General features: G+C 40.0%; 2 protein-coding genes across 2 annotated transcripts in view; one reads left to right on the forward strand and one right to left on the reverse strand.

Annotated features, from left to right (window-relative positions):
- CCNYL1 (cyclin Y like 1) overlaps positions 1-21,289 on the forward strand; it is a 34,118-nt gene that overhangs the window by 7,335 nt on the left and 5,494 nt on the right. The window contains exons 2-8 of the mRNA XM_063162362.1: positions 5,259-5,333; positions 7,594-7,628; positions 9,255-9,355; positions 11,436-11,471; positions 12,201-12,252; positions 15,627-15,746; positions 17,536-17,702. Coding sequence (XP_063018432.1) covers positions 5,259-5,333; positions 7,594-7,628; positions 9,255-9,355; positions 11,436-11,471; positions 12,201-12,252; positions 15,627-15,746; positions 17,536-17,702 — 586 coding nt within the window. The remainder of the gene's footprint in view (positions 1-5,258; positions 5,334-7,593; positions 7,629-9,254; positions 9,356-11,435; positions 11,472-12,200; positions 12,253-15,626; positions 15,747-17,535; positions 17,703-21,289) is intronic.
- Positions 13,280-21,289, reverse strand: part of PLEKHM3 (pleckstrin homology domain containing M3) — a 115,323-nt gene continuing 107,313 nt past the window's right edge. Inside the window, exon 15 of the mRNA XM_063162357.1 lies at positions 13,280-15,851. The gene's annotated coding sequence lies outside the window, so the exon portion shown is untranslated. The remainder of the gene's footprint in view (positions 15,852-21,289) is intronic.

A 21,289-nucleotide genomic window follows, 5' to 3' on the forward strand; every position in this document is an offset into this window, starting at 1 on the left:
TGCACTTTTGCTTTCTAAAGTCTTCTGATTTTAATAGCAAATTTGAAATGTTTACTCTGTCAGTTTCTCCATTTCAGCTCTTGAGTGTGGTGTAAAAGAGCAAATAATTCCTTCCTAATTAAGAGTTTGTTTGTATTGTATATTGAAGTGATTTCTGCATCCTTCCAAAACAGCAGTGTGTACTTAGATATGTGCTGGGTATTGGTGATGATATTACTGCTTCTGTAGTAGTGCCATAAAAATTAACTGACATCTATTAAATAGCTATAAAATGTCCTTCTGTGTCTATTGTGTAAATTCACAATATTTAGAAATAATCTTCTAACAATCTTTCAACAGGGAGAGTTGCAAATAGAAAGTAGGCTATGCGTGCTGGCCTCTCTGGTGCATTTGGAGTGGCTGGGACAAATAAACAAAGCAGGTTAAATGTAGAAACCAGAGTTGTAACTTTTTCCTAAAAGGTTCTGGGAAAAAAATTAGAGTAACATAATTTGAAGGGGAAATAATTTTGTATAAAATTATTGTTAGGGATAACAGACTTTCTGAAATGGATTGGCAGATTTGCTAATCTAATTTGTTTTATTTTTTATATCTTTATTGGCAGTGTTAAGTGGCTTGCATCTTTATAGTATAAGGTAATGAAATATAGGGGGAACTCAAGCATTAGTCACAGCTAGTAAGTCATTGAGCAAGTGACAAAACACAATTTACAGCAAAGAATTTATTGTATTATTTAATGCTTTAAAGTTGTGCTGTATCAAAATGTTACTGCTGTCTAGCGAAGCAAAGGATGAGGCTAAAACTGTTAAAGGAAATGCAATAATTTGTTGTTCTGGAGTAGTGAAATTGTCAAAGGGCTGCTACTTAGTGTCGTCTTTGACTGTCAGCTTTATTCACGGGATAATACATGTAGCAGGATGCAATGTGTAAAATGTGTTTGTAATAATTAGAAGTCACCCGTGGATGTGTGTAAACCATAGATAAGTAGCTAGCATAATAAATTCCTAAAAGCTACACACATTCTTACATGGCATGGATAAAGTGTTGATGTGGATTTTGTGTTATGGAAAGGATGCAAGATGCTGAGCTAGGGCAGAGGATTGCCTTTCAGGTCGCTGTGATGTGCCCTGTGGGGACTGTGTGTGCACACAGCAGCAGCAGAGGTGGTGGGATTGTGTGGAGTGCAGGCCAGCTGCAAGGATTCCTCACAGCGGGAACGGTGGCAGGGGCAGCACGCTCAGGGTGATCTGACCAGCCTGGTAGTACACACGAGTAAATGGCTCTGAGGCATGCAGGGAAATAAGGGGGAAGGTTGTTTTTAACACACTGTTCTCGGACAGGTGCAGGGCCCTTGTGTAGCAGCATTATTATCCTGCTCTCATAGACCTAATTTCTGGTGGGAATCTTCCCTTCTCACCTCTTTATCAGTAAGCGTGAGGGTCTGATAGAAAGTGTTTTGATTTATATTGAGTTAATAGCCTCTAAAACAAAAATGTTCTGGGGCTGTTTTCTTGCTTTTTATATCATCCTTTCATTTCTCTTTCTTGTTTCTACATGTTTTAATTCCCATTATTCCTGTTTACCCTGTGTCATACATGCTTTCTTTTTCTGTTAGCTTACTGTGAAGCTTGAGGTTTCTGTCATACAACTTCTGATGCAGCTCCTACTCAGGACTTACCCTTCCCTTCAGGGCTAGTATCTTGGCTTTGGACTCATAAGTGCTGCCAGGATGAAGTATTAGGAGTTGTGCTTGGTTGTGAGTCAAATTGTTTGCAGACAGATTTATCTCTTCCTCTGCCTTTTCTTTTGCTGTTTCCCATTAAATTTTACCTCTGCTCATGCCCTTATCTGCCTCTTGCCTTATGTTTCCTTCAGCTGTATTGCTGTTGCTTTTTGGTACTTCATGAGCAACATTGGCAGTTCAGGACGAGCAAATCACATGCCTGCTTTTTTCCATTGCTTAGGAAAAAGCATTGTCCAGGGAAAATGGCACAGGCAGGATGGTTAAAGTTCTCTGGCAGCTTCTAAAGGGAAAGCTGCAGGAAGGTGGTCTGTTAAATGCATCTTTCTTTGCAGTCTCTTGCCAGACCAAAGCAGGTACACTGTGTCTGCTCGGGCCGTGTTATCCTGGAATAACAAACCCAGCTACAGTTGGTCTTGATCATTTCTGGTGGGATTTCATACTGGGAGCTGTGTGATGTGTCTTGGACTATTAGTACCTTAACTCTGGTTGTATAATCTGTGTTGTGGGTTTAATGTGCTGTGGCTGCTGACACACCTGCCTTCATCCAGCAGAAAGTGTCTGGCAGAGCCAGTATGGAACTGGAGCCAGTGAGGTCTGTGATCCTTTCAGTTCTGTTCCTCTCCTTAAATGTGTGGGTCTGCTTGGCTCAGGGGGTTGACTCATGTGGCCTTGTCAATCTTGTGTCACTTGGTGCATGTTGCAGTGCTGTGGATCTTGCCTCGAATGACAAGAGGACATTGCAGAGACCTCTTGTCTGGGATGAAAGTTGGTTATGTTCATTCCTGTGCTTTTAGTCCTAGACCTGATTTCTGGCATGTGAGGGGCATGGATATAGGGACTGGCAGAGCACAGAGAGAGGCAGAAGCAGTGTAAGAATTGAGCATTAACAAGTCACGTGGTTTCAAAGTAAATCAAAACCATAGGGAAGTCAAGATAGTAGTGTATTTCTTTGATGAGGCGAGGGAGGATGGGTGTTATCCTGTATTGTCTCTTCCCTGGGAAAAAAAGCATCTGTCCTGCTTAATGTTTATCAGTGACCTGGAGGAGGTGATGGAGGATGCCCCGATTGCAGATGGCAGCCAACAGGCAGTGTGCTGGAGGCTGCTTATTCAGAGGGACCTGGACACTGGGCCAACACCAACCCTTGAAATTCACCAAGGAGAAACACAGGGTCCTGTGTTAGGAGTTACTGACTTCAGTGCCCTTTTCCTTCAGTTTTCCTGTGCGTTTTCCTCCCCAGTTTCCCTTGCTGCCTTTCCCTAAATATGGCCCAAGACTTGTACAGTCCTACAAGCTCTTCCCTCCCATTCCATAGTGAGTCTCATAGCCCTGTAGACATTAGTCCCCAAATGGGAAAGGTGATCTAGGCTCTGTAGACCCTCATTGGAAGTTTTCAAGGCTCAGCTCAGTAAAACCTTGAGCAGCCTCATGTTCTACCAAAAGCTGATTCTGTTTTCAGCAAGAGGTTGAACTGGAGACCTCTGAGAACCATCCTAACTTGACTTACCCAGTTATTCTAAAAGTTGCTGCTGAACTGTAAATAAGTACGTTCTCAGTCATTTGCTCTGTTTGCATCATAACTTGCTGATAATAATCTGTATTTTAAGTCTGCATATTGCAGTCTTGATTGGCCTGTTGATGATACTTCAGTTACTTACAGGCTGACAAAATACTTCCACTTCTGAATCACTGTTTGTGTTGAGGTTGTTAATGCAGTGCTAGCATTAGAAGATGTATACTGTCTCTTAAATGTGATTTTGTTAAATCAATGTTAGAAACTTATCAGACTTGTGGACAAGTTTTAAACAAGTTATACTATTTTGTTAAGATGCTACAAGTGGTACTTAAAATGTGGCAATATGGCATGCTATTGCATGCTGGGTTTTTTATTTTTTCAGAGAATCAACTGTGTATCAGAAGTACTCGAGGTATGAGCTGTGAGGCAAATTCCACTCTAGGGCGTCTAAGCCAGGACATTTTACATTTTACTGCATGAATAAATTCAGGTATCTCTTCACTGTGTGCTGTGAATGAGCACACTATGGTGACAATTGAAATACTGGTTTTGTAAATTAACTTTTTAAAACTTCACAAGATGGTCTCCTTTCATGGCTGACTCTGGTCTTTTTGAGAGGAGAGGGGATTCCCTTTTGAACAGTCTTGGTTTGGTGTTCCTGAACAGATGTTGGCTACTTAAACAGTAGAGATCCAAAATTACAGTGGTCCACATCCTGGAGCAGTGCCAGAGCAACAGGGCTGGACTAAGATCAGCAGTGTGGTAAAGCCCAGTGCCTGGAAAACATGGATGTGTGGACAGCATTGTTTATTCCCAGTGGGAATCTGGAAGGAGGAGTTTTGGGGACCCGTGCACTTGTGCAGTTACATTCCCTCGCTGGTGCACGGGGTGTGTGGCACAAACATTCACACAGTTAGAAGCAGCACCCAGGCACTTTGTGGTTTGGCAGAGTTCTGTTGGTTGGGTGCAGGAAAGATTATGGGGTTTTTTAATTAAAAGTTGATGGTGATTCTTAGCTGGCTTTTCTTTTTGGGGGTGTGGCAGCTGTGTTGGTGTCCCAGCTTGAACACTTCAGAGTGCAATGCTCATGCAGGAGTGTGTGTGCTTGTATGGCTGGCGTGGCCTAAGAGTGACAACTGTACATGGATGCCAAATTGCTCTTCCCAGGACTTAGAGCATCACAGTCCTGGATGATTCTGTTCATGTGTTCCATAAGTTACTGTGCCTGTAGCATGACTTCCTCAGAGCAGCTGTTTCTGCTGTCAAAGCTAAGGCAGCTCAGAATTTCATCATGATGCTCACAATTTCATCAACAAACTTTTGTGATCACTTCCATCTTAATCTAAGGGAGTATATATCCTCTTCTAAAGCCATCACTGCTCTGTTGTGGCAAAGGATTAAAGCACTCATTTGGTTCTTCAGTAACTCCCTTTTAGCTTTACATGGTTTTATTTGAAATTCCAAAAGAACTGAATAGTGTAAGCTCCATGTTTTGATATTTATCAGCACTGTAAATATTAGGGTCTTTTGTAAGACCACAGAGATTGTTTCCTGCTGTATTTTGTACATAAAGCATAGAGGGAAGGACCACAGAGGGAAAGATCAGCAGTGATAATTTTTGTTGCTTTGGTATGATTTTTTTTAAAATTATTCTCTTGATAAAGTTCTAGCTTTCTGCTCACTACTGAGCACATGTCCCACAGCCAGCTACCCTAACATGCAGGGGCACAGATTGACTTTTGAAAATAAATGGATTTTTGAGATCTCCCTGTCCAGTTTTTTTTTTTTTTTTTTTTTTTTTTTTTTTTCTCAGAGGGAAAAATGTAAATTTTTTATTCATCTGGGCAAAAGTACAGTTCTGTTTCAGGGAGACAGCCCAGTCTACATGGGTTTGATCATGTTTCCATCCCTGTGCTTGAGAACTTTGAGGATGGGTGGGAATTGTTGCAGTTATCTTTTATTAAAAATATCTCCCTTTTTTTGTCCTTCCTATTTCAGATTTAGCCTTGGAATCTAATCCATCTGATCATCCCAGAGCAAGCACAATTTTCCTGAGCAAGTCACAAACAGATGGTAAGCTAAGTTTTTTTTTCCAATTTAACGAAAAAAAGGAAAAAATTGGAAAAGTAACTAAAAGTAACAGCTTAAGAGCAGTGCTTCAATTCTTTCAAAGCATAGGGATTAGTAATTTATGTATTTACACAGAAACTTGTTTGTAGACCATTTTACTTAACACTTCAAATCACTTGATCTTTAAAATGCTGAAGTATCAGATTTCAGAGTGCAGTTCTTACTCATCTGAAGGAGCAAGGCTGTCTTCATTAGTGTAATTCAAGTTTCAAGCAATGGTGGGTTTTTTAATGACCAAGGACTGTTTCAAAAATTGTTTTAAAGTAAAAAAGTTGTAATTGAAAAAAATTAATTTTTCTGTAATAAGTAATAAGCCTAAGCCAGTAGTCTAGTTGCTTTTGAATATGTTGTTTTAAACTGTTTTAATAGTTTCAGAGGATAAATATTCTCCGATCCCAGTTTTAATTATATAGATGTATTGGGATTCTCAATTTCTTTGCAGATCATGTATTTAAGTAATAACTCAATTTTCAATTTCTTTGCAGATCCTGTGTTTATCTCATAACTCAGTTTTGAAACAATTGCTATAGCTTGTGCATTCCAAAGGCTGTTAAAAAGTGGAGGCATTTCTATACTGCACATATAAAAATTCTTTTGTCAAATTCTGACAATAGGACATTTTGAAGTTGCAACTAAAACAAAGTTTAAGATAATATTTTTTAAATGCATCTGTTTCTTTCTATGGTTGGTTCTTGTTTGAAGCACTGTTTTGCTAAGAAAGTGATGCACTTGAGGTTGCATGTGTTGATGGAAAGCTGCAGTGTGTCTTTTAACTTGGCACAGCTTTGCCACAGAAAAGAATTATTTTGACAGGTCTGTCAGTTGCTGTCCTGCTTCATTCTTGTGGCAATGGTAGAGTTGTCAGTTATATCACCTTTGCAGTGCTCAGACAATCTGTGAGCAGTGGGAACAAGCACTGGCCCAGTTCTGCAGAGGAGATGGTACCAAAGAGATGTACAGACCTCTGTTTGTGGGGCTCTGAGGTGGGTGTTCAGACAGCCAGGGGGCCTGCCCTGCTCATTTCAGACACCTCTGAGGTGAGCAGTGCTGGAGGTGCAGCTCACACTGCCAGAGCTCATGAGCAGTCACTGTGCAGCCTTCCTGCCCTGCTCTGAAATGCTCCAGCCACGAGAACAGCCTTCTTGGGCTAGTACTGCTTCTAAATCTCATCTGGATTTCTTCCAATGAAATGTATTGAACTGTGTAGATTTGTGTTCATGCAGAAAATGGGTCCTCTAGGTGAGGTGGTAACTATTAAACTATTCTCTGGAGTTTGTATTGAATTAATTAATTCTTATGGAGAAGTCAGGCAAAATAATTTATTTTCTAATGTCCCCTCGTTCTACTTTAGTTGACCTTCCATAGAATAAGCAGAATTAATATCTGTAAGTTCTCTTTCAGTGAGATGTTATGAGGATTATGAGTTTTTATTTATGAAAAAATACTAAAAAAAATGTGGATACTCTTTTCCAATTGTCAGTTTTTCTAAAAGTGTAAGGGAATGTGTCCTGCTAAAAAGGAGTGATGATCTGAGGTTAGAACTGTGGAGAGGTGCCTGTCCATGCAGGTCACATTTGTATACTTTGTGCATGTGTGCAGCTCTCCCTGACACTGTTGTATTGCTGCTGTCACAGCTGCAAGTTTAACCTTGCAGTCTCTTTTGAAAGACTAACCCAGTTTAAAATGATCAAATGACAAGGTTGCAGTTGTATGATAAATAGGTGCACAGCTTCTGCCAGCATCTTCTGTACAGTGAAATACCCTTTTACCTTCTGTAATGGAGGGAGAGAGCTCCTAAATAGTGCTGGGCACCTCACTTCCTCCTTGTGTGCCTTTGGCAGGCTCAGGGTGGGCTGGTTTTGCTTCTGTTTGCTGTTGGATGTTGGACCTTGGCTGTTTGAACTGTCTGAAATCCTCCTGGTTTTCATGATCCACAGCATCTGTTCAAAGCAGAGATGTTTTTCCCCTTAGTGTGATGGGGAGTACTTGTTCCTAAATGTACATATGGGTAGACAGAAGGAGTATGTAGCTTACTAGCTTGATAAAACATGGTATCTTTTCCTCAAACTACTTTTCAAGACACCTAAAATAAAATTTGAAGCTTTTAATACTCCCATACTTTAGAAAACTAGATTAATAGAATTGCTTTATTGAATGTAAATTGGGAAACCTTTCAGTTCACATTATTTTTCCTTCTTTCTAGTGCGAGAGAAAAGGAAGAGTAACCATATAAATCATGTAAGTAAACTGGATTCTGTGGAAATAATATTAAGATATTGGGCCAAAGACAAATTCAAGGAAACAACTCTAGTAGTTCTAGGTATATAATCTTACACATGTTCTAAATCTTCCTTAGAAGGGTAAAACTGAATTATCTTTGCCTGTCTCTAAGCAATAAGCAAGCCCAATATCACAGAGCATAGAATGGCTGATTTCAAAAGAATAAAAATGAAATTTTTTTGGTCAGTTTTAAGGATTTCAGAAGAGTAACAAAGAAAATATAAGCCAACCTGCCTGTATTTTTTTAAACAAAAAATAAAACTGCATTAATTTCTTAGCCAAGATGGCAAATCTTGAATGACTTGCTGCTTAGTATTGCTACAGGACTTATTTTAAAAAGTGTATCCAGTGTGAAAAGAGAATAATGAGCAAATATCATCAGTATGATAAACAAGTGATTCTCCATTAGTTTTAAAATCTGAAATTATGCTCTGAGCTTCTTCCACAAATATTAGTTGGTTTGGAACTTCACTTACTAAAAAAAAACAGCCAAAACAAAAAAGATGTAATGTCATTAATAGGTGGATAAAAAAATAATTGACTAGTAAAGGTAAGAATGGAAGTTAGTAACAAAGCTTAAAAATATCAAAAGTGTCTACTGATAAAGTACTGGTAAGATAATGGTATTTCAAGTCTCTTATTTTGCATGATAATGCAAGGAGTGGGGGTTGATTCTTTTCCCTTTTCTTTCTCTGTCTTTAATATAATTCCAGCTTTGGTCTGCCAGTACCAAGGTGAAGTGTGATTGGAGTGTTTTTGCTGGCAAACTTCAGCTGGAATGGGAGATATTCCCAGGCAGCTGTTGAATTTTGAAGGGTGTCAGCATTTTCATATTGAAGACTTTCAAGTTTTAGACAAGGCATTTAAAAAAACTGTGGTGAAAACTAATGAATCTCGAATTGTCTGATTGAAATTCCTCCCTCAATTATGATGTCCTACCTGTAGTGCAAGGCATTCTCTGCAAATGCTCAGGGAAGCTTGGGTAGGGCTATATTGGAGGATTTCTTACAGTACAGAATGGTCAGGATTAGGATGGATGATGGAGCATATTACTAGCTTTAAATAATAATGGTAAAAGTAAGGGTAATAGCAGTACTCTGCTTCCAGATTGCAGATGTTAAACAAGACATGTGTGAAGGGAGCCATGTCAGGAAAAGGTTTTTTTTCTTTGAAATGGTAACATGACAAACCCTCAAATGTTAAACTGGATAACCAGAAACTGGAAAGGTGTAGGGTGTAAAAGAAGGGAGAAGGTGGAGTCACAGGGAAATCTAATAGAGTACATCACAGAGGGAAGACTGGGACACTAACTGAGAAGAATGGAATGGGAGAGAACTGGAAATCAGGACTTGCTGCTTTAGCTCAGCTGTTTTTGCTGTAAATTATCTAAAATCATGTTGTGTATTACAAGGGATGGTTTATAAATTTATCTTAGACAAAGGAACTAGATGGCTGCAGGGTAGCTTACATTGCAGTAGCAACCACTTGAGGTGTAAAGCCAGAATGTAGTGTGCTAAACAAAAGCTTACAGAATCCCTCTTCTTGAATGTATTTCAGTTCTTGTTTTCATTTTTTCCCCCCAAGGTTTCTCCTGGGCAGCTTACAAAAAAATACAGCTCATGCTCAACAATATTTATAGATGACAGCACCGTCAGCCAACCTAACCTTAGAAGCACAATAAAGTGGTAAGGACCCTTCTCATCACCAAGGGCTTGTAAGAGTGGCATTGTAAGGGTTATTAGGGATTTTCTGGGGGTCTTGTCTGTTCCAAAGCCAACTGCACCCTTGAAATGAGAGAAGCACAGCACTGCTGCTGCAGGTTGGTCATGGAAAGGGTGTAGAGCTCTGGGTAATTGACTGCTGGAGGGAGCTCTTGCTTCAGTCACAGAGCTGTCCTGTTTCAAAGCTGTTCTCATTGTGCACTTGAGGCAGTGCAGAAGTGTGTCAGCACTGTGGCTGTGGGGGTCCCAGCTATGGGTTTCTCTGGGCCTGCATTGAAGGCACTTGAGACAGTAATTCATGTTGGGACTCAGGTGTTTATTATTTCTTATCAGTAAAGCTCTCACTACTGTGATCTGGCAGCTTTTCATTAGAAGGCACAAAATGGCCAACAATCTCTTCTTACAAGGTCTTTTAAGGCTAAATTATCCAATTAAGAACTGACACCTAGATTATTTTCCCTTTTAACCCAATAACTGATCCCAGAGAGCCCCCAGTGCAGACTTCTCTGCCCAATTACAAAATGCCACCCAAAGCCATGAAGAAGAAGGAAGAAGCATGAAAGAGAAACCCAGGATGGAATAACATTGATCTGCATAGTGTTCCCTTTTTTCTGCATCTTGGGCAAAGGCCTGGCACTTTGGCACTTTTCACTGGTTCTGGACACTTCCTTCTCATGTATCTCTATCTTCTGCATCTGAAGCATGGTCCTCAGGCAAATGCTGCTGCTGTCACTTCTGTGGAGCCAGCCTGTTGAAGAGCTGGGCGCAGCCCCGCGAGAGTTTTCGAGAATCCCTCGCGCTTCTCTCAAAGAATTTTTCCAACTGGTTCCATCCAAACGCCCTGGGCTTCCACATGTGGGTTTGAAAGTGTTTTGAGATGGGGAGTTTAGTTTAGGTCACACTGAAAGCCACATCAAGAAATTCTTGACCTGGGAAAACTTGAAATGGATTTTTTGTGGAGTTGCAGGAAAAGTTGTAGGGCTGTGTTTGGTACTTTGCAGTGATATTAGTCTGCCCTCTAGTTGTGGAAAACCAGCATGCTGCTGACTTAGGGTTTAGTTCTGGCCTTTCTGCCTTTTCTTCATGTTCTTGTTGTTTTAGGTAGGTGATAATTATGTTCTGCAATGTGAATGGCTGCTGGAGCTATTTTTCTGGGTACCAGAAAGTCAGTTATTTGCACTTAGATGATACCAGCTGAGAATTGAGAAGAGAGTTTTATCAAGTAGATTGAGGCCCAGAAGGCTTTACAGATTTAATTGTGTAGTAGAGTTTGGAAATGTCTTAAGTTGATTTGTTACTTTAAAATTTGGGTTCAGACAAAGGTATGCAGCATGTCACTTCTCTTTTCCTAGAGAAAAACAAAACAAAAGCCTAAAAGCTTATGCTTGTACCATTTTGAAGTGACAGTGTACATTTTGTACAGCTGACAGCAGATCAGAACTTTTCACGATAGGTTCCTGTGATGGCAATGTTCCTGTTACCACCACGAGTAAAGAAGCTGAAATTTTCCATAGTAGAGGAATGTTAATGTATGAAACCTATTGCTTCACTTAGCAGAGACTGAAATCTGTTCTTAGCCACTTCTTGGATTCTGCTGGTATAATACCATCTTTATAATTCTCTTATTTTTAGACAGTTTCTAAATTAGACAACTAGACAGGGTTAAAACATCTGCAGAATCTCTGCAATGGTATATGAAACTCCAAGGAGAACTTACTCACATTTTAGTTGGGAATAGTCTGCATTTGCACTAATTATCACCTAATCAGGAAATGAAGGTACATGTTGAAAATGTCACTTAACACTTACTTTGTTGCACAGATATCTGTACAATGACTGTAAAAGTAGTTTGGCAGGCAGATTTGATTTGGCCAATTTCTGTCCAAACAGTTAAACATCAGAAATGAGATGTGTAGTGCATGAGGATGGGAGAGGAGGTCACTGCAAAATGGATTTGTAACATTCCACTAAATGACAGCTTTTGCAGTGGAATAGTGTGCATGGAAAATGCTTTGTTAAGTCTTCTTTTCTTTTTTTTTTTTAGTGTAACATTAGCAATATTCTACCATATAAAGAACAGGTGAGTGAACTCTTCCTTTCCTGAAATAGAATGACTTTCTTTTGGAACCAGGCATAAAATCATAGAATCACTAAGACTAGGAAAAAACTCTCAAAATCATAGAGTCAAATATGGTCTTGGTCACTTCAGTGACAGCTGGTGAAACTTGAAGGAGGTGAAAACTCTGGCACTGTGTGCTGAATGTGTTTTCTCTTTCTACCCCTTCTTGAGCAGCTGTGGAAAGGGTCAGTAATGCACCCATCCAATGGCACATAAAACTCCAAAACAGGGAGGGAGGAAAACACAGTTAGCTCACCACAAATCAGCCTTTGGACTTTGTTCAGCTTTTCCTGAGTACAGAGGTATGGATTAGTTTTGATGGGTGAAGGAACACTCTGTCCATGTGCAAATCACTCTTGCCATTACAGCTAGTTCCAGCATAGGCTTCTGAATTAGAGCTGACCTTTTGAAGTAATGCTATTAATGAGTTTCACCTAGTTCCACATTTTGGGGGGAACTTTAGTAAGCATAATACAAGAGCATGGAAAGCTATTCATTGTTTAGCATCTTAAATATTTAATTGTAAGGACTCATCATTAAATGCTTTGCAAAAATACAAGGTAGCTCCATTCCATATTATAGGAAAAGCTGAACTATGAAATATGTCCCTTGATCCTTTTTAATGAACAATGTAGAACATAGTATTACCAATTAAGTCTTATTGCTAAACCAGATACTTTTGTTTTGTAGAGATTCTGACAGATCATTGGATATTTTTGATGAAAAATCTCACCCTCTCACAGTAAGTAATTTTTTTGTCCTCTGAGTATATGTCAGTAACATCTTGATTTATATGGTATAAGTCATAAAAATGTATTAGCACCAGGCCACAATCAAATTGATCTTAAATTATGTCTTTATACATAATACAAAGTGCAAACAGTGACTTTTGAGATCAGCTGGATCATGAATAGAGCCCAGTCTAAATGTTACAAAGTATGTTGATTTTTATGCTTTGACTATAAACAGAAACAATCATGTGCCCAGTTCTTTTGTATTCCATGTCTGAAGTTTCTTGTCTGTCTCTCTTCTCCCCCTCTTTAATAACTGCTTTATTAGAAGTGTTTTCTGTTTCTTTAGGAAGACCTGGTTAGTAGGTATGTGCCTAACCTTTTACATGACTGCAGACAGGAGAATATAGTACATGGAGCATCACACAAAGTAGGCAACAGTGAGCATGGCCCTTAAACTGGAAAGGCAACATTTTAAGGCAAATGTGCTTGCAGTAACAGCAAGGAGCATTCAGGATGTGATTTTAATGTGACTGGTCCTGGTTCACCTTTTTAGACACTCCTAAAGATGCAAAACCTCATAGTACAGGGAAGCTCAAGAGTGGAGCGTGTGCTTTTCACATCCAGTTTGAGCACCCCTAGCTTAATGCCTGTCCTACAGAACCACTTACTTTGTTTTTCATGTGAAATCAATTTAGCAAAGATCCAGCAGCTTTAAAAATTGAATTTGCTCTGGGACTTACCTGAGTGAATGCAGGAGAACCTATTTTGTGGATCTCAATTGTTAATAAACAGATTTTAATAAACAAGTTAATATTTTAAGTTTGTTAAAGTTTCATCCTAAAATAGGACTGGCTGTGCAAGGAATTGTACAGTGCAATATAAATAAACTCTTTATTCAATTTTTAAAAATAAGAACTTCAGGACAAGAGCTATATTCAAGATTTCTTGTATGGATTGTAGCACTTCAGAGCAAAAAGTGTGGACCAAAACTATTTTAATGTTGTGGTTGATATGGTCACAATACAAAACACTCAATTTTCAGGAGCTTCAAATCCTTTTTTATTCTAGCATGCATGCTTTTTATACATTCTTAAAAAACCCCTAAGTTTACACTTTACTCATTGGTCAGAAGAGACAGAGAGCTTATTGGAATAGAGTTGCAGGTTGCTCTTACTTATCCTCCTCTCTTTCTTGGTTTCTGTGTCAATGACCTTGGTAGGAAATTCTTTCAGGGATAAACATGGATCCTCTTATCAAACTTCTCTCTGGCTCAGAGAAGTCACTGTAAAACCTCTAAAACCTCTCCCACAATTTGAAATGCCTGAATCTGTTGTTTCGCATTCAAAATTATTTATGTAAGATGAGCTCCATCAGACAATTTCTTTATTTAACAACCTGACATCCTTTGATCCTTTCTTATAGCCTCCCTCCTATTAAATGAGAAGACAATCATTGTGTCCTCTGGGGAACACTTAAAGGTCTCTTCTATCTTCCTGCAGCATACAGACAGAAATAGAGTTAGGGCTGATTGTCACACTTGTGAGGGAAAGGCACACATGGCTTGTTAGTTTCTATAGCAATGATGTTTTGCCTGGGTACCTGCTGTTCCTTCAGGAAGGTTAATTAGCAGAAGCAATCTCTGAACACCTTGTGTTCTAAAGATGCAGTCACAAGGAGTCCAAACCCAGCTCTGCTGACCCTAATGGGACCCAGGTACCAGTATCATGGATTTAGTCACAAATACCAGTCTTAGTGCTTCCTTTCTCACTTCCAGTGCCTTGGTTTGAGACAATTTAAAAGGAAAACACTCTGGAATAAGTTGCCTCTGTGTATAGGTTCAACCAATCCCTTTCCACCAATAAGGAATGAACACAAGTAGATGTTAGTGAAAAAATAACAGTTTACTAACAAACAAAACAGTAACAGACAAAGATTAACAGTAAATAACTGCTAAAAACCAAACTGCTGAATCTCACATCCTGGGGGACCAAGGAGAGACCCAAAATGCCAGAAATATCCTTCCCAAGATGAGAAAGCCACTAACAGCAGTCTCTCTGAGACCAGGGAAAAAAAAACACCAAAAAGAGAACCCAAAATGGGCAAATCCTGTGCTCAAGGCAAGACCAGGCAGCTGCAAAGCCAAGCCCACACAGCAGCAGGGCCCAGCTGCCTTCCAGAGCCAAGTCTAAAAGCACCTGGGACAGCATCCACCATCCCCAGCTTCCCACAGCAGGTCCTTAAGACACAGTGAGATTTTGGGCACAGATGGATGAGGAATACAATACCATTTTGGGGTACCTCAGGACATCCAGTCAGCAAAAATGTACTTCAGATGTGCTTTTGTACCACGTGTAGCACAGGAATGAGCAGTGTTCCTGCTCATGCTGTTCCTCATGCTGCATGTTCCCCCTGCAGAGGTAACCTCTGTTGCTCAGTGGTGTATTAGAAGGCTGTGTGGGCAGCACTAAGTTAACTTACATCTGCACTTTACTTGACAATGCTCCCCAGCTATTTCAAACTACAAAACCACAGGGAAACACTGCTTTGCTTACCTTTCAACTGCTAGCTTGGTGTCAAGCAGCTGTGCTGTTCTCAGCTGCTGTCCTGACCATACTGCAGGTCTAACTTGGACTGTAGACAGAAATCCATTCAGTATCAGTCTTGCAGAACCAGTGTGCAGAGCTGGAGCTCTTGAAGTTTCATCCCTCCAGAAAAAGTGCTAAGTATCAGAACATATCTCAAACACTTACTTTAGGATTGCTTTTATGGACTGTTTATTTCTGAGCTTCTCCCCTGTGTTTAGAAACAGTTTAGCACTGTGTCAGAGTTAAATCCAGTTGTTCATTAGTTTTATTGTCTTTCTGGAGTCTCTCAAAAATGAGTTCTATGAAGGCAGTGTAAATTACCTTCTAGTGCTACCTGTGACAGAATTACTGCCATGTGTTCTTCAGTGCTTCCTCAGCTGGAAGAGGAATCTCTTGAAGTCTCTTAATTTTGCCTTTTGAAGAGCCATTGTTTCCCTGGTGTGCATATACCTGTGATTTTCTTGCAGGGAGGATTTTTTTTTTTTTTTTTTACATCTCTTTCAGTCTGAAGAATGTTCCATGGACAATAGTTAGCACCTAGCAGTGATGATGGTAGTTCATGCTCTTTCCTGTTGGCCCTACAGATGAAACAAGTGGTCAGAAAAGAGAGACCAGCTAACCAGCTAAAGCTCCTGTGTTTTGTTTGGAATGTTTGCTATATTGCAAGGCTGCTTCTTTCAGGGTATAACTGTGTGACAGGAAATGGGTGTATACACCTCGGTGAGAAGAAATAAGCTGTTCTTTGCAGTCAGTGTTAAGTAGGCAGCTTTTCAGTAACTCCAAGAACTTTCTTTCAGCGGGAGGAGGTCCCAGATGACTACTACAAGCACGACCCTGACCACAAGCACATCTACCGCTTTGTCCGGACGCTCTTCAGCGCGGCGCAGCTGACAGCAGAATGTGCAATAGTCACACTGGTAAGGGCACTGCCTCAGCTCCTGCTTCGGCAGGGCTTTCCCTCTCCTCCTGCAGAGACCTGGGCTGAACTGGCAGTGAAATAGGTCAGAGTATCTCGTGAAACCCTGTTAAAGACAGCACAGTACAAGTGAGTTCATTATAGATTTCTAAGTAGTCACAGAAGTGATTAAATAAAAGGGCAATTCTCTTTTCTGTATATAAATATGTAATGCTTAATTACTTGCCCAATAAAACCCTGTTGGTTTCATAATACATAACTCACTGAAGAAGCTTGAGAAGAGCAGAACAGTGGGATGCTGTAAACTGGGGTATGATTAGATCATACACAAAGACATTTTTTATTTCAGCTGTGTGCAGGGGAAGGTGTAAGTTTTGAGTTCATATTAACCACAAGAGTCTAAAGGGACCAAGAGTCAATCCTATAGGAACTGTAGGAGAGGATCTTTCTCATTATTATGTCCTTCAATCATTGCCATCTTTCTACCAAACTTTTTTTTTAATTAAGCCAAAGAGGCGGTAACTTTTTCCCCAGGTGAGATGGAGGTGCTTAGAATTTAAGAACAATATTACATTACAGTTTGTTGTTTGATTTCAGAAAGCATGATGGATTTAAAAATTCATCAATTACAATTATTTTTTTAAATTTTTATATATATATATATATATTTGTGTATGTGTGCATATATGTATATGAAAGGAAGTTTAATTGCTACTTTAGACTCTCTCTCAAACTGCACTTTGTTGCACACTAAACTTCAGTCTTCATTGTGGATTCTTTCTGAAAAACAGTGGGAAAGGAGAACAGAATTGTCACCAAAAGACAGTATAGCAATTAAGCAAACTCAGCTTGAAAGACTCTAATAAGGAAATGAGTAATTAAAAAAGCCAAATATTTATGAGCTGTTGAAATTCTGACAGTAGTTGGAGGTTTTTGCTTTTTCAAAGACAGGCAAGCAATTTTGACAGAACAAGATGACAGCTAACCCTGGGAAAACTATGTGAAGTGTTTACAAAAAATGGAGTTAGCTTTTAAAGTGAATTTTACCACTAGATGGCCCTGTTATTATAGGAACACCTTTAGGCTATTTGAAGGCTACAAGCCAAGGATGGGAAGAAAGCATGGAGAGAACTCAGTGACAAAGATCAATTCTTCCCTTAGACCTTAATAGGTGAAACTTCCCTTACCCACCAATTTAGCTGAAGCTACATTAGAAATTTGGATTTAGATGAGGGAATATAAAATTAAAAACAATTTCTATTCAAATTTGAAAGTGCATATTTCTTAGTACATAGATTCAGTTTTCAAGGAAGAGAGAGATTCAACATCCTGGAGCTGGTTTGAGATCTCATGGGAGGAAAAGACCAAGGCACATCTTTGGGCTTGTCTCACTGCCTAAGCTACAAGAGCTGAACCTTAGTGAGGATGAAAGGTTAATGTGGTGTGGAGTGATCTGCTCCCTGCCAGTGATGTGTGACTGGTGACAGAGCTGGAGCAGTGTCTCCCCAAAGCAGCAGTGCTCATTGCTCAGAACTCTCACCTCACTAGCTATTGTGTGCCCTGGTGGTCCAGCTCTTGGGGGAAAATAAAAAATGGAACCTGTAGCTCCTGAAAATTTGGATTCTTAAGTGTAAGTAGTAATGACTGATACTTACATTGACACACTTAACAGTAATAAATAGTCCTAATGGGCTGGCATGTTTGCTGTTCAGCTCTGCTCCAGGTCTTAATTACACACATATAATTGTGGGGTTTTGTTGTTTGGTTATTTTCCCTTTTTCGTTGTATAGGTTTATTTGGAAAGGCTTTTAACCTATGCAGAGATTGACATATGCCCTAGTAACTGGAAGAGGATAGTCCTAGGAGCTATTCTGCTGGCTTCTAAAGTCTGGGATGATCAAGCTGTGTGGAATGTGGATTATTGCCAAATATTGAAGGACATTACTGTTGAAGACATGTAAGTTGCAAGGTTTGGGTGGTCTGCAGTGGTGGGGTTTTGGGGGTTTTTTTTGTATGTGATTTTTTTGTTGTTGTTTATTTATGGTTTTTTAAATAGCATGTGATCATGCTGAAAAAAATCTCTCTCTGTTGCTATGATGTATATATATATATATATATAAGGTGTATATTTAGTGTCTGGCCTCATTCTCTTTTTTACCTCAAGAAACTTTGGATAATTACCCTACTTTGAGACAAATCTCTATTAATAATTTTAATGACTTATGTGACTGCCAAGTTAGTTTTCTTTACCTTCTTAATCTCAGTGATGAGCCATGGAACTAAACTGCCCAATTTATAGTCTTATCAAAAGGGTTTTTACAAGGAGAAAAAAAAAAGTGAAATAAATTTGTCCCCTGCATTTTCTGTTTTAGAATTCGAAGAATTGCAAGGTAAACCATAACTTGGGACTTTAATGTGTGCTTGTGTGTCCAGTTACGGCCTGAACATCTCAAGGTCTGAGCTCCAGTGCTGCTGGTGGCCAAGCAGGTGTTGTGCAGGCCACAGCTGCTGCTGCAGCTTATCCTCTCTGGGTCAGTTCTTAGTTGTCCTTACAGTGCTGAAAACAAAGTCCTCAGTCTTATTACTGCTTGTTTTTGTAAGGCTGTTCCTTAGATGTATTTTTGTCTCAGACATCCATTTCAGTTTTTCAGAAATTTTGCATCTGCTGTCTTTTCTTGCTGCACTCAGCTATAAGCCAGATTCTGCAGTATGGGAAGATACTCATCCTCATGGCTCCAGGCTCATACTTTGGGCTGGAGCTGTGTTTATGTGAACTGTAGTTAGAACATTAGGTTTTCTGTTAAATTCCTTCTCAAAAAGTTCTATCTCAGAGCTTTGAAAGGTCAGTATTTTTGTTTTAAATCTGTTTGCTAGCTTGTTCTCCTATTTCTCTTATTATCACAGGTAGAAATGATACAAGTCCAGCCTAAACGACCAGGCATTCTGGCCTTGCTTTCATGAGATGCTTTGTGTGTGTTTGAGTTGAATCACAGGGCTGTGCCCTGAGCACGTGTGCAGGCCTGTGCAGTGACAGCCAGTTGTAGCACAGGAGCAGACTGAGCTGGCAGAGCTCTGCACACAGCACTGGGAGGCTGCCTCTGTCATGGGGCAGTGCTCTTGCCCCAGGCTCTCTTCCCTGGATTCAGCCCAAACTAGTGTTTCAAATACAGTAAGTAATTATTCATTTGGGACTCTTCAGGAGGAGGAATATCTACTTTCCTCCCTTTTAGGTAGGGGGCTGTGTTTCTAAAAATGAGGGAATTTTCTGCACCAAAACAATTTTTATTATTCAAATTATTTCACATCTCAAACAGCAGCCACTGTTACTTGTTTTATACATACCCCTTGCCTGGGAGTCCTTTGTCTCAAAATGCAGGACACTGACAGCTCTGCTTTCAGGAAAGCATAATTAGTGATTTTATACAATGTACATCTCCACTTAGCCTGGCCCTGAGTACTCATCTCTCTGAGGAACATACTTTAAGCATTGCTGCAAATAACTCTGAGATGGCTGAAGTGGGGTCAGCAAAGCCAGAAGTGCTGGAGTGTACATCTTGCTCTTTTTGATGTCTCTTCTTCTAGCCCTATTTGGGACAAATCAAATGGATAGCACAGAAAATATCTTTAACAAGCAGGATATTTATCCTCTATTGCCAATGCTGGGTCTCTTGCAATTGTGAGTACTTGCATTTTCAAAGCAGTGATGGTGGTAAGGAAAATAGATGGAATTTAGGCTTTTTTTCCCCCTCCAATTTGAGGATGGGATTTTTGTAATCCCATCTCATTTGAGATAATTTAGACCTTTGAATTTAGGTATGGGCAGACACTGTACTACCCCCTTCCTGACAGCGGCACAGGGTGTTCATCCCAGGCTCTGCAGCTGGGCAGACTTCAGCACTCCTTGGCTGGATAACATCACCATTTTATGGACCTTGGAAAACTGCTTCAAATACTTGGCAGTATTTGTTTTAAGTTTACAAGCCTACCTTCAGTTCATGGTTGGTATATAGTTACTGTGACTTTTAGTAGTTGCAGTATTTTTAAACCAGTCATTTGATAATGAGTATTCCAAATACAGATGTTAGTGAGAGAAAATAATAGGCAAAGGATTTCGGTCACAGTTGCTTTCTAATGTTGGAGATGGCTGGTGATGCTGCCAAAAAATCCCCCCAAAATCCCAGCAGCTCTGCAGCTAAGGACAGCTTGGCAGGACTCTGCCAGGTATCACTCCCTGGGTGAGCATCCCTGTGCAGGGACAGCCCATCTGCAGGAGCTGGTGGCAGGTTCTGTTTGTGAGCTCCTCTGAGCTCTCCTTTTGGCTCTCTCTGTGTAGAAGGATCTCACTAACCTGGCAGATGCTCTTGTTGAACCACTGCAAGCCAAGCACAGGGGCTGCACCACTCTGGAACTGGCTGAAGGTTTTATATCTGATTTAGTTCACCCAGTTTGCAAATCTCTGTGTGTGTGTGTGCTTACAAGCCAGGCAGCCCTTTTGAAGGCAGCACGGCTGCACCTCCTCCCCACCAAACTCTGCCTCCACTGCTCAGAGTTGTGCTGGCAGTGCCCCCAACAGCTTTGGGGTTTTCAGGAGCTGGTTTTTAGGGCCTCCTAGGTTCTGAAGGGATACAAGATCCAGGCCTGGCAACTGCCACATCTGGTCATTTGCCTTTGCCTCATCCTACTCAACACAGCTGAAATGTTTATCTTAATTTTTCTATCACAAGCCCTTTTCTATTTGCCCAAGGCAAAGGTGGGTTTTTTTAATGAAAGACATTGTTCTTTTGGGTTTTGGGAGATAGTTTTTTGTATTGTTTTACTTATTTCTAATGGGGGAAAAAAATCAAAGGAAATTCAGTTGACATTTGGAAGTCATCCTTTTGCTCGCTTTGATGAGACCAAATCCATAATTGCTGAAAAATTAACAGTACAGCTGCTAATCTTGCCATGATTGTTTGTAAGGGGACACATGCTGTTCATTCTTTAGGCTACATATATTTGTAAATAAGGCACAGAAAAAACATGGGCATTATCCTTTCCCAGGTTTTAAACCACTGTTAATAGACTTGTTAATCCAATGAAGAATTGTATTTTTACAGAATTAAAATGTATTAGCCTAGTGAGTACAAAAGGGGCAGTGAAGAGCATTTACTCACAGGGTAAATCAACCTCTGATCAGCTGATCATCAAAACATTATCTGATTTACATTTCTATAGGCTTATGACCATATGAACAGGAAATTAATTTTGGCACTAGGTTCAATGATACTCAAGTCTGCTATGCTAGAAAGAAACACAAAGCTGCTATTCATACTGAGACCCACCACCCAATACAGGACAACACAGATGATTCCTTGATTTATTTGCCCCCGCACTGATAGATAAAGCATCCATTTTAGAAGCTCCCAAAAAAGCAGTAACAACCTTGGCACTGACATGGTGCAGCTCATCCTCTGGTGTATTCACTGTTGGCCTGTACAGCCGCTAAATTCTGTTGGAACAGATTTGCTACCTGTAGGGGCTGTTGTTGAGTTGTTGTTGAACTGA

This window comes from Melospiza melodia, chromosome 8 (genome assembly GCF_035770615.1).
Source record: "Melospiza melodia melodia isolate bMelMel2 chromosome 8, bMelMel2.pri, whole genome shotgun sequence".
Taxonomy (NCBI): domain Eukaryota; kingdom Metazoa; phylum Chordata; class Aves; order Passeriformes; family Passerellidae; genus Melospiza; species Melospiza melodia.